The following is a 17,944-nucleotide window of genomic DNA, read 5'->3' on the forward strand; positions in this document are numbered from 1 at the left end:
CCAGGAAAAGCTGCAGACATTTTATCATAGAAAAAGATAAGATAGAAAAAGTTTAAGCTATCATTTAATTAATTACTCTAAAATTTAAAGATTAAAAGTAAATGGGTTTTTAATTGTTCATATTCAATTACTTATATTTAATAAATACACATAGGTTTACTCCGTTTATAGAACTAGTTGACACCAAAATATATAACTATGTTTGTTTTGTTGCTTTTTTTTCCCCGAGTACCGTGAAGTACTTTGATTGCGATCATTTTATGACTAATTACTCTATGGTTCGTAAAATTTTATTTATAACTATACACTATTTTTCTATCCTAATATGAAAACTGTGTAATGTTTTTGTCCGATTTTTTTAACACTCAGCATCACCCTAATAATTTATTTCATTACAGCAAGCTATATATGTTTTACCCTGGAATATAAAATATGGCCCAAGATCATTAATACACACTCTACATTAATTTGTTGTTTAAATTATCAGTATCTAGTATGTTCTAATTAAGTTAACTCATTTAAAGAACCTACGGTAGTTGCATTTTACTCGTTATAAATAACCAATAAACAATAATTGAACACAAGTCTGAGATTTAGGTGAAAGTTAAAAAATAATTCTTATGGATGTGTAACAAATTAACTTAGGAAACGTATCTATGGTCAGGGCACGTGCGCAGCACCCCCGAAGGTTTGTTATATCAGTAAAAACGAAAAATAATGTAACGTAAACAAAATGACTCAAGTTGATGTCCGCGATGGTGTCTAGTCTGCACTCAGACGTCCGCGTTGTAGATGTGTCCTTCAACAACAGCTGTACCAATATACCTATAACCTACCAATATTAAGTGTATTATCTATGGTAGTACCTCACGATTTGTCGGTTACCATAGAAACGCTTTTATTTGCCGCCGGTCCCGGACACGGTCTTTAATCAAAATAATTTTTGAAAACAAAAAAACTAGACCACAAAAAAATACAATTGTGAACGTCTCTTTTTTTTTTAAAGTTGGTTATAGAATGCTCTGATTGTATTCAAAAAATGATTCATTTTGACATGATACCGTCCACATACAAATCACGCGGCAAACTGAATGAATTAACTACGAATTTTTACATTTAGAAGTTTCCACGTCTTCTAGATGTGCCTGTTAATTTTATATTTTAGTAATAAAAAACTAGTAGAGTCTGTCTTAAGTAAATGTTAGGTAAGTAGTGTCTAACAACTATCTGTTATATTTAATATCTGTCATAACAATATAGATACGACGATAAACACGATTCATGTGCATTCATTTCACTAATATGTTACTTAAAGTTCATTTTACTAACATTATGTTTTCACTTGATAAAGGCATTACGTTGCTTTATTTTATTTGGACTTGCATATCGCTTAAAGTAAGTATAGAAATTAATGATTTTATTTATATTTCATTTGATTTAGATTTTTTCTTTTGTAAAATATTTCCTATTTATTGAGCTTCGATTCAGTAATCATAGATTTAAAAAAACGCTTGTTTTCATGAATCCGGTACAATAATTGTTACGTTGCTCTATGGCTTAGTGAAAACTGTCATTTTTGTTTTGTTTATATTAAAAAGAATACAAAACAATAAAGTTAACCTTCGCTGCGAACTGATTTATACGAGAGTTTTGTATTTGGTGGTATATTCAGTTTCGTTTTTTTTTCTTTTTTTGTAAAATGTAGCTCGATAGTTACACCCTGAGATTAATCTTATAATCTAATACGCAGTACGTAAAGTAATGTGTGATAAGTAAAATAAAAAAGTTGAACGATCAACTGTGAAATATTTAAATATTACAGTCGAGAGGGTGAGTGTGTGAAAGATAAGGGCTGAATGTTCGAGAACTGTTTCTCCGCGATACAATCGACGGCGGAAACGTTGGGAGTGAAAGTTTGTGTTTCGTTAGATATGTCCCTATGAGTTAGATAATTCGACGCTTGAAAGACAAACGTGACTAAGCGACAATGCGTGAACTTTACAGTAGACTAATTTAAAGTTGAAATACCTGAAAAAAAAATTATTATTACTACTATTATACTATTTTAACGAATCTAGCTGTGGGATTGATATGATTTTAATAGACCTAGAAATATTTTTTTTTTTTGCGCATCGATAGCGGTTATTGCCTATCGTTTATGTACAAAGCAGTTATTGTCGCTTAGTCACGTTTGCCTGTCAAGCGTCGAATTATGTTTGAGTTGGCGGGGCGCGCGCGGACCCGTCGGCTTTAGGCGAAGTACATGACCTTCTTGACGTTCGAGAACTGTTTCTCCGCGATACAATCGACGGCGGAACGTTGGGAGTGAACGTTTGTGTTTCGTTAGATATGTCTCTATGAGTCGTCTGCGTTAGGCGAAGTACATGACCTTCTTGGTGACGGCGTGCACGGTGATGGCGCGCGCCATGGCGCCGGGCGTGCGGTCCTCGCTGCAGGCGGACTGGTGGCTGCCCTCGCCCGAGTCGTGCTCCTTCTCGACGAGGTGGTAGCGCGCGCGGAAGGCGACCAGGTGCGCGTAGTAGGCCGGCGCCGGGATGGACACGGAGCGCGTGCAGCGCACGTACGTGTGGCACAGCTGGTACGTGAGGCACTGCAGCTCGTCCGAACCGAAGTGGTTGTCGTCCCACAGCACGTGGTAGTGCGACGGCCGCGACGTACCCTGTCGGCGACACAACAACATCACTATGCCATCTAGTTACTTAGTATCAGTCAATTCAATACGCGCGCATTGCTGTTTAATCCTCAAACACAGCCCACCGAGTTTCTCGCCGGATCTTCTCAGTGGGTCGCGTTTCCAATCCGTTGGTAGATTCTGCGAAGCGCGGCTCTTACAACTATAAGTATAGTTACAACGGCTGTCCCAACCTTCAAACCGAAACGTATTACTGCTTCACGGTAGAAATAGGCAGGGTGGTGATACCCACCCGCGCGGACTCAGAAGAGGTCCTAGCATCAGTATACCAGATTAGAGAACGGCCGATTGAATCGTATTGGCACGTACCTGGATGCCCTGGTGACTGCACAGGTAGAAATCGAATTCGGTGGGATGCGTGATGCCGAGGTCGACCGTGGTCCCGGCCGGGATGTTCCCGGACTTGCCGGACTGCTCCTTCTTGTCGGCGCAGAACAGCCGCGTGTGATGTCGCTTCTGTACCACGATGAAAGTGATGCCCGGCTTGTACTCCGCTTCCAGCTGTAACCAATATGATATTATACGTGACTACTATTGAAACTATTCAGTAGCATAAAGTACGTTGTTACATTCTTTTGTACAGGTTACAATTATCCCGAATGTTATTATTTAGGTCATTGACCTTAATTAGCCACAGAGTCACGAGATCCGACTTCGATTGAATTGGTCGTATCTTATATGGTTTCCCGCGTGTATGACAATAATAACAAGATAAAACTCTTAGCTTTATCCTAATCTGGAAGATATAATTATAGGCGATTACTTTAAATAAACGATTCATAATAAAGAAACATCTTTATAGTTAAGCAATAATTAAAATTTGTCTCAAACACCAGGTACAAAAGTAACTTAGGCACTATCCAGATGACTATTACGAACAGAGTATTACGTATGAAATTATATTTACTAAACGGTTTGTTTTATGTAACCTCTGCATTAAAGTACATCAATTAATGTCTTGTTCTGAGGTAGCACCCAGCCTTCAAAACTTGTTTGGTAATACTGCACTTTTCACGACATAAATAAAATAACATATAAGTGATAATGATTGGGTTAAAATAATGAATAAACGTAAAGTCAATAAAATGATTAATAAAATAATAATGACCTTGATACAAGCCTCCCTCACAGCAGTCAGCTCATGCTGTAAGACGTGCAGGAACTGGCCTTCGGAGATGCCGTCGCGATACATGATGATCCGGTGGGGTTTGAATCCGCCGGTGCTCTTGTAAAACATGATGAGCAGCTCCTGGACCATGCTGCTCATTTCGTGAACTATCTCTTGCCTGTAAAAGGATTTTATTGAATATAATTTTTCGCGTAGATGGTCAAAGACCTCACGTATGACCTCACAGCTCGCTTTGTTCGTAAGCGATTCCCAGGGCTCAATTTAAAAACCTTCATTTAGGTTTTATTGCAGTGTGAAACTAGTAATGAAGAAAATCTGTATGGCTTGTTTTGCACCAATATAATTGGTAGGACGGTGGTACCTCCCGATTCGAACTGGAAAACACGCTCCACTAATCTACTTCTAAAGTACTAAATTTATTTTACGTTTTATAAATTTCTGAATAGACCTTATATGATGTATCTTTAAGGAAACTTGCTCTTGCGAATTAAGCAAAAAATTACTAATTAAACTATTTAACATTCTTAAACACTAAGTAAACGTTTTTTTCAGTTCAACAAATTCAAATCTAACAACAACAAAAGTGACATCCCAGATTTGTCCCTATTCTAACTCTAGTCTCTATTCCCGCCAATCTACTGTAGTTGGAACAACTCTACCGGCGAATAGGTAGGGAAATAATAATATACGACTACGTAATATGGAAGGGCTGGTTACCGGTGCTGCTGTACCCTGACGGTGGCGGCGTACCGCGACGGATGCGCGTCCATGGAGCCGACGACGGCCGCGATGGAAGGCTTCTTGTTGTCACCGGCGGGCGGGTGCGTCACGTCCACGCCCAGGAAGATCACGGGCTCGTTGAACACCTGCGCGACACAAACGACAGAATTAGACTGTTAAAAAGAACTAGTCCCCCCCCCCCCAATAGTCGAAATTCGACTATAATTAATAGAAATTATAAGTTTGAACATTATTAAGATTCTATTGTCAAGGACTATTAAAATTCTATAGTCACCGATTTCGCTAAGACTACACTTTATTTAGACAAATCTTAATAATGACAAACAATATTTATTCTATACTCAATTTGGCCACATACTATAAGCAATAAGAAAAGTTTGACAAAAAACAAAGAGTATGCATGCGTGTGCGTGTCAAATACACGGTAGTGCGCATAATGTTTTTTTATCGATTTAATAAATAAAAATGCATAATTAACAAAAATATTAACATTCTACACTCCTTCTCTATATTCTCTATAGGTGTGGGAAATTTCATACTCTTCCGTCTGCGCAATTTTCGTAAAGAGGGGTACAAAGTTTTTGCTTCACGTATTAATATATAGATAAACTATTACGGACCACTTCTATCTATCTCGCTCTAATAATGTTCTTCATGACGCATGTGATGAATGACATTATGACATATCCTTCAAACGATTTAAGAGGTAGCGTTAGGTTGCTGTCGATGCTGATGTCCATGAGCGACGGCTGCCGTACATCAGGGTAACAACATACACTAATTTGTTGGTTGCAACCGAACGCCACTAGATGTCGTTCTACACTTCCACATGCGTTCTAATAACAACTGTAGAAAAGTTTCACGGGTTGAACGAAGATCATAAGCCTTAGAAGTTGGATCGATGTAAATTAAAAATTGATCAACAATAATTGCCCTGATGTGTGTGTGAATGAATAAAAAATTTGGAATTGAAAATTTCAGCAATAGGTCAACAGCCTAATCGGCACGATCAATGTTGCATTCGATCAGCATAGAGGGTCGGCTGTTACACCAACGTATATTTTTATCGACTGTTACACCAACGTAGATTTTTATCGACTGTTACACCAACGTAGATTTTATCGACTGTTACCTTTGGGTACAATTTGGGTACAACGTACTCTGTAGCCAGTAATTATAAAAGTTTCTTAATTTTCATGGATGATCGTATTACACTGTTGTAACAAACCTTCGACATGGAAATAATCGACCCTCATTACCACAATTCAGCCTTAGTTAATGAACGTGATGACCAACAATGAGACCTTTAAATGTGTAACTGATACAATCTCTTCGACCTACCTATCACTCTAAGCCATGAACGGGCAAAAGTGTGAAGTCACTTTGCACTAATTGGTTTTATAACAATGTTCCGGTCACCATAACTGATGTGTAATGGAATTATTTCATAAAATTCAAGACATTAATAAAACAATGATTCAATAAACAATGCTCTTTCTACAATATCTGTAGGATCCCCGTTCTACATTGTAAATCTTATGCTTTAAAAGTACTTACAAAAAGAATAAGTACTAGAGAAATCGAGATTAATCGCCGTTGGAGTCTGGTACCATGGAATCGCATACCGATTCCGGCACGTCAGTCAACGCGCGGTGTAACCTTACCTTCGGACGAAGAGATGGAACGAGAATAGAATTAATGCCTCCCAGTTTAACATTAATTTTTAAACATAAATTACTGAGGGTCTGCGGTGAAGTTTTGTTTACGTTCTTCGCTTGTACACATTGAGTTGCCATTCCCAATACTGTGTCACCAACTCTTTTTACTTCGGCTGTAACAGAATTATACTTTAGTTTTTCTCATTTTTTCGATTTACTTATACCAGGTATGCCCAAAAGGGTATAGGGTTCCGTTAACCATTGTAAGGGAACGACGGCACTTTGCAATAATGAATGTAATTTGTGTTTTGTTAAGCCTTGTCACTCGATTTCTTAATTGCTTTTTACAGTTCAAGTCGATTGTTATTAAAGAGTTAATTAAGCATAGTGGAGACGGAAAGCCTGTGTTTATGAAAGACATTTTTTTATTGTCATAAGTTTTTTATTCCCATACGCGTTTGTGTAGTCATAATTCGCTCAATTAGTGTTTATTACGGCGTGTGTAAAACAATAGTCAAGGGTTGGTAAAAGCACATTTTGTTTACATCTAAATTCTAGTAATTTCGAAACTATTAGCTTTTTAGCTTAATTTTCCTTCAAATAAGTCATTTCTCCCAGAAGTAATTTCATGACAGAAAGGCGATATTAAAAAATACTAGTGTAACTTGTTTCGGTTTTTGTCGTCATCACATAACTTTACTTTATCCTTTTGCATGACTTTTTTTTCCAACAAAATTAAATAATAAATGTTGAGAAAATGTATTTCAGCTCAGGATAACAAAATACTACTTTTTTTACGGCATTAACAACTTTGATAGTTACCTGAAACACTGTCTAAGTGTGCCACATATTTTCTTAGTAGATACATTATTAATAATAATTAATTTGTAAAAGAATACTCATATTAATTTTATTTAAAAAAAAATAATAATTTAATATTAATTTATTATATTTTTCTTACCATAGACAGGTGTTTTTCCTGGTAACACGACGACAACGAGCTGTAGCTGCACAAATGTAGACTTTAAGTATTTAAACATAGGCTCCACTTGGTCTGGCCCTGTAGCGTACTTGCAGAAACAGGGTTGCCCTATTATTGGCATGCCAGCGTCGTTGGATATCTTTTGAAGTTGTTGAGTAAAATTCCTAGTGAAATAAACATTACTTTTAAATATGGATTTATAAGAGTACATATATAAATTACAATGCCACTAAAATTTTAACATAACCGGTGGCTTCAACTGTTTATTGGTAAATAGGTCATTTCGTAGGCAAAGGCTTGGCTCTGTCCCTGGCATTTCTGAAGTCAATGAGCGACGGCAAGGGCATTAAAAAAAAAGAAGAAAAAAACTTATAAATTGTCTTACTTGAGAGCATCCTCTCGTACTGTTCTTTGTGGCGCGAAACATGCTATCGCCCATACTCTTATCTCGACTCCCATAAAAAACTGTTTTCCTCGCATGTCCCAAACTCCCTGATTCGGTAATGCTTGCTGTGGGAAAATAGTATAATGTAAAAACCATAAGTTTTTTTACAAAACGATTTTATAGATAATTCACGAGAATTAGATAGGCGTTTGCGTTTTTTTTTAATATGGAGACAGTAGTTACTAATATATTTTATTTCATTTTTAAATGAACTTTCAGTCATGATTTCATAAATTCTCAGTTCCTGAATCTTGCTTTAGATTTTCCATGAAACACATTTTAAAACTGGATCATAAATTACCACATTTATGGTCAGATTTTTCTATTAGCATTTTTGTTGAAAAAAATTGGGAATAAACGATATTGGTCTATTGCAAATCAATAAACACTTTTTAAAAAAAGAATTATAATTACAAATTTCACCTGGTAGGTAGGTAACTTAGAATTAGGATAATAATTAGCATAGCCACATCCTTGATCCTGATTTAGAGATGGCATAGCCAGTGAATTTTCTATTTGATGCAGATTACATTATTTTATAAATATGATGCAGGAAATAATTTTTTTTTCTTAAAAATAAGAGTCTGCAAAGTTTTCTCTGTTCTTTCTAAACTGTTCGGAAGCATTGGTAAGCTTTTGTCATGACATGATAATGTAATTAATTTATACCCTGTTTACATTTTAAATATAACATTCAATGAAAGGGTTGCAGCTGTTCTTCTTTTGAGTTCAAATCATGAATGTACTTGCTTAATTTTAAGTAACATAATGGGTACATCTATGAACTAATGAATCCAGACAAACTTTGCTGTCATTATCATTAAACATGTGAAATACACCTCTTGTATGAAAACTACTCCCACACACTCCAATCGCATGTTAACAGTTTCTAATGGAAACCTTTCTAAAAGAGCTCAAATCAAAATCACGACTTAATCAGATAAACAATTGGTAAACGCATGGAATGGGTACAAATCTGCAAACGTTGAAATCTTTTGTAGAGGTATTATTATAACACTAGCACATAAATTAATTTATATTCCCTTATTAATGTAACTAGATGATGACTAGAGGGTTTTTTTTTGATAACGCCATCTTGTTGTGTCTTTAAAGCGGTTAGTTGCCCTCAATTAAGAAAAATAGTATTATTATTCGCCAATAGATGTCAGGAAGAGTTAATTATTGAAAACACGAATAAAACAACATTTTCTGAAAATAAATCGTAGCTAGATCGATTTATAGCCCCCGAAATCCCCTGTATACTAAATTTTATGAAAATCGTTGGAGCCGTTTCCGAGATTCAGATTATATATATACAAGAATTGCTTGTTTAAAGGTATAAGATAAGATGAGGATTAGTTACCTGTCCACCCAGTGAGGACACACGACCACCATATTGCAGCTTCGGCGGAGGTAGCACTCGGCCGCGAACCTCCATCATGTTATTGGATATGGTTAGCCCAAATTCTTTTACATACGAATCAGTATTGAAGTTTGCTCGACGGACCAAATTATTGATTTCCCTCTCCCTTTAAAAACAATTTTGCAAATTATAAAACAACTGCAAGAAACTTACACAACAAATTCAAATGAATTGTATGACAAAAAAATGACATCATTAATTAAAAATCAAACCTGCTTGTTTTATGAATTTGTGTATGTTCTGAGCATGTATGGTAGCATAATAGCATTATATAAGTCTCAGTACCTAATTCTACTGAGATACATACCATACGACCAGTATACAATGCATTTTTTTTATTGTTTATATAGGTGGACGAACCCACAGCCCACATGGTTATTAAGTGGTTACCGGAGCTCATAGACATCTACAACGTAAAAGCGCCACCTACCTTGAGATATAGAGGTCCTACCACCATTAAAGTAAAGGCTTCGACCTACTGTAGCAAGATGGGTGGCAGCCAAATCCCAGAATGATGCCTATAAGGCTTGATTGGCTACTTAACAAGAAGTGGGCTGTAAGTTTTTTCATCATCTTTGTAAAAAAATATACTATAAAACTTACTTGGATGAATTAGAAAACATATAAATATTAGTAATTACTTACTAATTTATTAGACTTTGTTTTTAATCAGTAGACAGTATAATAATTGATGATAATAATAATAATTATAATAATTTATGGTACACACCTGTCTGGAGCGGAACGTGCTGTTGCTTTGATCATGGTTGATGTTTGCATATCTGTTAATTTTTTTATACATCTCTGTCCCGGAACAATATTACAAACTTCAAGAGGTAGGTATGTGTGTTTGTGTTCCTGGCCTACTTGTAAACATGGCAGATGAGGGTATCTAAGCTTCATCTTATATTTGTCCAAAAAATATTTAGCTACTGTGCATTCTACTGTTTGTCCATTTTCTAGTTGAAGAGGAAAACTGAAATGAATAATGGAAATTGTATTCAAATTTAAATATTTAACATGCTTAAAACTGAGTATTTTGATTTAGATTTCATATATTCAGGAATAGATAAAAATTGTTTTTCCTTAACGTCTGAAATAATGGCATGATATATATTGTTTAAGGTATATGTATATGGTAATAGTATATATTATCACTTACGACTGCATTTGAGCAGGCCTACGTGTCACATTGCACACTCTGTATTTACGCTTCATAGTACCACAATGCGTGATTTCTATTTTCAAACCTTTAATTTCTTTAGTAAACTTAACTCTCTGTGAGTCTGTTAATGGTTTTCTTTGGTCATTAATATCTCGTATATCAAGAACTTCACACATGAACTCTATAACGGGCTGAGCTTTATAAAAAGCAGTTGCTGACACTGTAATAGTGAAAAAAAACAGTGTTATATTATTTGTGAAAATCATTAGGTGAAATGTCTATTTCAATAATAGAATGTATACATACCATCAATATTAAGCATCATTTTCCATTGGCTTGGTCTCACCGATTGATGAAAACCAAACCAAACTTCTCGTCCACCACCAAGGGGATGATAATATCCCTCTGGTGAAGAGAAAAATGAGCGTCCAACAGGGGTATACATCATTGATGGTAAATGTCTCATCACTACATCCAGAGCTAAGATTGCATCATAAGGGATTTGTCTTGTGCGACCTTCCAATGCCTCTTCCAGTGCAAACAATGAAACCTAAAATCATATTTTGGGCATTTTTCATGGTATGCAAACAAGTAAATTAATATATTTTTTTGTTTTTACAGACAGACATGATAATTTCATTAACAAAGAGCACATATGGTATTTATCAAAGGTCAGTGTGACAATTTCTTTAGCATTTCTTACTTAAAACATCTGAACATCAGGGACATTGGGATGTATGTACTTTTCACAAAATTCCTTATAAATAAGTCTGTTTATAGTATTTCTTAGGTCCTAAAAGTTCTGAGAGTCTAATTTTTTTATTAATATTTTTAAGAATTTTGTACTTTACAATCTAATTGAAACATCAAGAGATTATACGTGTATTCATCTTCATACGTGTACCATGAACAACCATCCAGGGGTAAGTCTTCTCTGGTTAAACTTGATTAAGCAATCACACCTTTTAATAAACTTTGATAAAAATCATGATTTACCTGAGCTACCCATTTAATAGTAACACGGAACACTCTGTCTTTTCCTTCACCAGGTAAAATTACTTCTAATTCCATTCTATCATTTCCTATGGGAAGAGGGTCTCTTGTGTACAAATTATTTCTTCCATCAAACACTGGTTTGAGGGCTCCAAATATTTTATTATAACAGTGCACCATTGTCTCAACTATTTCTCTATTCACCTAAAATGCAATTTGCAGGTTACTTTAGGATATATATCAGGTAAATTACAAGGAAACACAAATTTTCACAGTCAAAGTTTAGTCATATAAGTAATTCTTTTTTTACCTTCCTAGGGCATTTATCAGGTTGAATATTCACATCATAGTGATGAACAAACCCTCTTGGCATTGATATTTGAAAATGGTTTGCTCTCAGCATTATTGGCCTGCCCTCGTGGCCAAGGTTTGGTCGTCGAGGACATGTTAGCACTGGCAGATCTGGAGGCGCCGCTGCTGCTGGAGATACTAGTGGCAGACCTGCTGCACCACCTGCCACGCCTGGGGCCGGTGCTCCAACTGGTGCAGCGCTCGGAGCTACGGGCGCTGCTCCAGGCGTGCCAGCAGGTGCACCCACGGCTCCTGCAACACCTACTGCCCCACCACTCGTCTCCCCCGCTGGAGCTACATCGAAATAAACCCTTGCATTAACATTTTCCAAGATTCAAGATATTTTCGTTTTAATATTGTATTTAATCTTCTAGTATTATTATTTGGGGCACTCAAACAAAGAGTGATGCATCCTCGTGTGTTCTTATACTTACGTTGACCAACGGGGTACATCCTGTTATATTACGCGGATGAACAGGATCTTAAAAATCAAAGTCATAAAAAGGTTCCTCGTGCTGAAAAGCTGTTAAGTGCAAACGTTTTGATTTAATTTAGTTCAGATTGGATCTTTTACAATTTGATGATTTCGTTTGACATGAACAGCCTACATGACATTTCAGTGAGAGACATAGATCAATTTTGATAATTTTTTTCGTCAGGCACAGGAAAAGTAAACTATACATTGTTTTCGACGTTCTGCAAAAGGCAAAAGCCCAAGGACGAAAAGAGACTGACCTGACTCAACGAATATTGTAAACTAGCGGCCCACTCCGGCTCCACTCGGGTCTTTCACAAAAAATTCAACGATATTTGTCGTTGTTTTATTTTTTAAAATAAAAGAACACTTATTGCGGCATAACTATAATAGTTAGACATAGGCTGTCGCGACACTTTTTGTAAATAATAATGTGTTTTGCAAAGTCGTAGTTTATTATTTTATTCTATCATCAATAGTTTTCGCAGGGCACGCTATGTAAAATATTTTAGGAATTTTTTTTACACCTTGGGTTACATTATTGGAGTTTAAGTAAGGATCCCTAATTAAAAAAAATTAGATTAAAATAGCCTATATCACTCGGGAATAGTGTAGCTTCCAAACAGTGAAAGAATTTTTCAAATCAGTTCAGTAGTTTCGGAACCTATTCAATACAAACAAACTAATAACTTCTCTAATAACTTTCTCCTGGATTGTCCTCCCGTCATGACCTATGCAAGTGTAGTGTCCGCTCACGCGGCCCGCACTCACTTAAAATCATTCCAAATCATTAAATCCCGTTTTTGCAGGATAGCCGTCGGAGCCCCGTGGTTCGTCAGGAACGTCGACCTCCATGACGACCTGAAAGTTCACTCTAAGTAGAGTCCATCAGTAAGTATCTACAGTCGGCGTCAATGCGCCACTTCGATAAAGCGGCATGACATGAGAACCCTCTCATCGTGGCCGCCGGTAACTACATTCCCGATCCTGCGGAAAGAATGGAAAGCAGTCGACGTCGCCCAAAACACGTCATCTCGGATCCTCCCGATGCACTGACGGTGCTTTTAGGTACTTCAAGCACCGGTCACCGTTCTCGTCGAACCCGGCGCTTGCGACGAAGGGCTCGGCGAGTAAATTAACTCTCAGACACAGCCCACTGAGTTTCTCGCCGGATCTTCTCAGTGGGTCGCGTTTCCGATCCGGTGGTAGATTCTGCGAAGCACGGCTCTTGCTAGGGTTCGTGTCAGCAACGTCGTCAGGTTTGAGCCCTGTGAGCTCACCTACTAGTTAAGGTTACGCTGGAATAGCCTCTCAAGGCTACCAGCTTAGGTAGGAAAAAAAAAGGATTATCTTGCGCCACTCCTGCCTATCCTCGTCTTTGTGAATAGCAGCATGGACTGAAGTGTTGAGAGCGGAACCTATCTGATCCGACCAGTGCATTAGACTTCTGCCTCTGAGCCTTCATCCACATGTTGTCTTTTTTTTTTTTTTTTTTTTTTTTTTTATTGCCTTTGTAGGCAGACGAGCACACGGCCCACCTGATGGTAAGTGGTCACCGTCGCTCATGGACGTCAGCAATGCCAGGGGCAGAGCTAAGCCGCTGCCTACCATAAAGTACTCTCCGCAAGCCTCGTTTGAAGAAGGACATGTCATAGCGCTCGGAAAACACCGTGGAGGGGAGTTCATTCCAAAGCCGGATGGTACGTGGCAAAAAAGATCTTTGGAAACGCACTGTCGATGAACGCAGTGGTTCCAGATAATATGGATGAACTCTGCTCCGATGGCGGGAGGTGCGATGATAAAAAGGAGATGAGGGAATCATCTCGAATAATTCCTCAGAGCATTCCCCATGGACCATGCGGTATAAAACACAGAGAGAACCGAAGTCCCTCCGTAGACCCAACGGTTCCAAGCGATCCGCGAGAGCAGGACTATCGACCATCCGAATAGCCCGTTTCTGTATGGAGTCAAATGGAAGTAGCTGGTATTTGGGAGCCCCGGCCCAGAGGTGAGAGCAGTACTCCACGCGAGGTCGGACCTGCGCCTTATAAAGCGCAAGTCTCTGTCCAGGCGTGAAATACCGCTTCGCTCTGTTGAGAACTCCCAACATTTTAGAGGCCAATTTGGCTTTACCTTCCAAATGACTCCGAAACTGGACATCGCTCGAAATATCGACCCCCAGAATCCCGATACTCGCGGAAAGCTGCAGGGATACTCCTTGGAATTCCGGCGCCATGACAAAAGGGTCCTTCTTCGCAGTGAACGCGCAAACCTGTGTCTTCAATGGGTTAAACTGAACTGAATTCAGTTCACCCCACTTGGAGACCCGCCCCAGAGAGTTCTCCACTTCAGACACAAGTTTTAATCGCCTCTCGTGTACAACGCTTCGAGAGAGACTCTGATGGCCGATATATCGCGCATCCCCCGTGCTATCATCCGCATAGCAATGCATGCCATCAATAGACAGCATGTCATTGATATGCAGTATGAAAAGCGTGGGGGAGAGCACCGAACCTTGTGGAACACCAGCGTTGATGGTCATGGTATCGGAGCAGCAGCCGTCGACGACAACTGTGATGCTCCGTCCATCCAAAAAGCTAGCGATCCACTTGCAGAGTCCCTCAGGGATCCCGTATGCTGGAAGCTTCGATAGAAGTGCCCTATGCCAGACCCTGTCGAAGGCCTTCGCGATATCAAGGCTCACAGCGAGAGCCTCGCCCTTGCTTTCCAAGGCTTCAGCCCATTTATGTGTGAGGTATACAAGAAGATCGCCAGCTGAGCGACCATGACGGAAACCGTACTGCCGGTCACTGATCAGCTGGCGATCCTCAAGATACTTAAGAAGTTGGATGTTTATGATTCGCTCCATCACCTTGGAAAGCAAGGAAGTTATCGCGATAGGTCTGTAATTCGAGGGGTCCGACCGGTCACCCTTTTTGGGGATAGGGTGGACATGAGCAGTCTTCCATGAAGACGGAACCCTGTTGGTATTGTACGAGAGGCGATATAGACGCGTTAGCGCGGGTGTCAACTCAGGGGCGCATGTTTTTAGAACCACTGCGGGGATGCAATCTGGCCCACTCGACTTATGGACATCAAGAAACCGAAGCTCCTGTCTGACCGCACGCTGTGTGATGCGAATCTCAGGCATGGAGCTGTCACACCGGGAGATGTTGGGCGGCGTGGCTCCTCCGTCATCCAAAGTCGAGTATGAGGCAAAGAGCTTGACCAGAAGGTCAGCCTTCTCCTTCGCACTATGAGCCAGACTGTCATTGGACTTACGCAGTGGTGGAAGGCTAGACCTGCAGAAGTTACCTTCTGCAGCCTCAGCCAGCGACCAGAAAGCACGGCTCCCAGAGGGATAGCTATTCAGTCGCTCGCCAATTCTGGCAACGTGCTCCGACTTCGCCTTGGCAATAGCCTTCTTATAGGACCTAGAGGCCTGTTACCAGCCTGTCTGTTACCAGCAGCTTCTCTAAATTATCAGAACAAAATATTTGGACATTAATAACTTAAAAGTCCGATGAACATGCCACTTGAACCAATACTATTATTTATTTAGAACTAAAAACTTATTTTGTATTAAAATTGTAATTAGAAACAGGCTTATCAAAAGATTTTAATATCAAAATCTATGGAGATATTGGCATTCCAGATCACAGTAAGTACAAGGTTAACACATGGAATTCCATTAGGACTTTTTTACCAAATTGTCAATGTTGAGCTCGAGATTCGTTTTCAATTTCAAATTAATTTCATATTGTATTATTGCACTTTTATGTAACAGATATTTTTTGCACTTTATATACAAGGCTGAATGGGCTATGCCCTCTTTGCTGATACAATTGAACAAAAAAGTGGTCAATTGGATTTGGTCATAGACTAAATACTATATTGTGGTAGGTAGTATCGATTTCCGTGATTCCTGTGGGAAATAAATAATGTCTATTCCGTATAGCGGTACAATTAGAAGATCCAAAGGTGTTGTTTCAGCCATTGGAAAACAACTAAAAGCAGTTAATTTAAAGGCTGCTAAAAAAATTACCATAAAATTTGATCCATTTGGAGAAAACGCAACTCACACAAGGTAATTTCTTTATTCCGATAAATCTATGTTTACCGCACTTCTATTGAAATCCTATCTTTTCTAATTATAAATTTATATGCCTACAACCTTGTCTACTCAAATCTAAGGAGATCGGTAACCTACAAGCTAAAGATTGGATTTATAGTAAAAAATTGGAACTGAATTGAATGTTTTCTTAAGTGTTGCTTTAAAACGCTTAACCCTTAAGCGTTTTAAAGCAACATAAAACAAAGCAAATAGCAAATAACTTTACCAAAATACAGTAAATATTATGATTATGCGGTAACTGATGAATGAACTGCTGAAGTCACGCCTGCTTTGTTTTGTTTTTAAGACTGATTAAAAACTACTATAATAAATGAGAAATTGTTGGAGCGGAACTTATGCATGTGTGCTATTTATTTAAGTCTCATTCGAGCTGTAATTTTCAGGAATTTTGCTCATTACATCAGTGCACCTAAAATAGCAATCACAAATCCCAATTGCTCTGTGAAGACCGAAGTGTTGTGTGACAGGAGTGAGCCAACAGTAGAAATAACACTCTTGCCTGCAATTGCAGGTATTTCTTATTTTATTTATCAGTTCTTCTCTTCCAGCTTACCAAAATTCAATCCATTTTACTATAAATGTACAGGTTCAAATCTTGGTATTTACATCTATTTGCAGTTTAACAATCATACAGTATATAAATTATTATTGAAGAAACACATTCTCAAGAAATTAGAATGGGAAGTAGACTTCAAAGTATATAATTTGATTGAATTTACCCATGTCACATACAATTGCAAATTGTAACTGCAATAGTGAATTGTGTCGGAACCATACTGCATCTTTTAATTTTCTGATATTCTCAAGATACAATTGTTCTAATTTAAGTGCATCTGTTAAATAATGTGTATGACAATGAAACATTCCAAAATATTATGGCACAAGCCAGCAATCAACACTATAAATGTATCTGCACACTAAATTATTTACTTATTTAATTATTATTTTATTTTATATTTATTTTGTTTCAGCAACTGCAAAAATACAGAAAGTGACTTTAAGAAGTGAGAATCTTACTTGTCTTGAAATTCTCCAATTATTGAATAAGCACATTTCTTCTTTAGCACCTGTAGAACTACCACCAACTACACTACAAACTAAGTCAGATAAAAAGAAGACAAAAACAAAATAAAAGCAGAGATGGCAAAACCTAAAGGAAACCTAGATGTCATTGAAGAAATATATCGTCAAATACCAGCATTTACTGATGTATTCTCAGAAGACACATTTTATGTTTTTGTTACGTTTTTTGTGTTGTCTACAATTTTAGTTGCCTTTGTTTTGTCCAGGTTCATTACCATAAAACCTGTAGAATAGATTGTAACCTTTAAATTAAAGTATAATGATTTATTAAAAAATTTCACTCTATTAATCCTGTCCCTATATAATGAAAAGGGAATTTTAAAATTATATCATTGTATGTATTACCTACTTGTTTTGTATTGCATTTGAAGGCTGAAGGTGATATTAATATGGCCCTTTTTTTTTCCTACCTAAGCTTATAGCCTTAGGGGCTATTTCAGTGTAACCCTAACGTTTGTAGGTGAGCTCACGGGGCTCAAACCTGATGACGTTGCTAACACGAACCCTAGCAAGAGTCGTGCTTCGCAGAATCTACCACCGGATCGGAAACGCGACCCACTGAGGAGATCCGGCGAGAACCTCAGTGGGCTGTGTCTGAGAGTTAATTTACTCGTAGAGCCCTTCGTCGCAAGTGACGGGTTCGACGAGAAC

The 17,944-nt window shown here is 38.0% G+C and overlaps 3 protein-coding genes across 3 annotated transcripts; 2 read left to right on the forward strand and 1 right to left on the reverse strand.

The window, feature by feature from the left end:
- Positions 1 to 2,371: 2,371 nt before the first annotated feature.
- Positions 2,372 to 12,053, reverse strand: Ago1 (argonaute 1). Its single transcript, NM_001102461.1, has 14 exons — positions 12,035 to 12,053; positions 11,560 to 11,894; positions 11,253 to 11,453; positions 10,563 to 10,806; positions 10,254 to 10,476; positions 9,822 to 10,067; positions 9,032 to 9,197; positions 7,609 to 7,733; positions 7,203 to 7,387; positions 6,248 to 6,414; positions 4,560 to 4,708; positions 3,822 to 3,999; positions 3,023 to 3,214; positions 2,372 to 2,680 (listed from the first exon to the last, which is right to left on the reverse strand). Exons 1-14 carry the CDS (start codon positions 12,051 to 12,053, stop codon positions 2,372 to 2,374), a joined length of 2,739 nt encoding a protein of 912 aa, NP_001095931.1.
- Positions 12,054 to 15,911: 3,858 nt separating this feature from the next.
- Positions 15,912 to 17,568, forward strand: LOC101736060 (large ribosomal subunit protein mL53). The gene is made up of 3 exons (XM_004930057.4): positions 15,912 to 16,162; positions 16,594 to 16,721; positions 17,182 to 17,568. Exons 1-3 carry the CDS (start codon positions 16,017 to 16,019, stop codon positions 17,340 to 17,342), a joined length of 435 nt encoding a protein of 144 aa, XP_004930114.1. The 5' UTR covers positions 15,912 to 16,016; the 3' UTR covers positions 17,343 to 17,568.
- On the forward strand, positions 17,351 to 17,568 carry LOC134198937 (uncharacterized). The gene has a single exon (XM_062668734.1). The coding sequence runs from the start codon at positions 17,351 to 17,353 to the stop codon at positions 17,525 to 17,527; it is 177 nt and encodes a 58-aa protein (XP_062524718.1). The 3' UTR covers positions 17,528 to 17,568.
- Positions 17,569 to 17,944: the final 376 nt, after the last annotated feature.

The sequence above is a fragment of the Bombyx mori genome, chromosome 5 (assembly GCF_030269925.1).
Source record: "Bombyx mori chromosome 5, ASM3026992v2".
Taxonomy (NCBI): domain Eukaryota; kingdom Metazoa; phylum Arthropoda; class Insecta; order Lepidoptera; family Bombycidae; genus Bombyx; species Bombyx mori.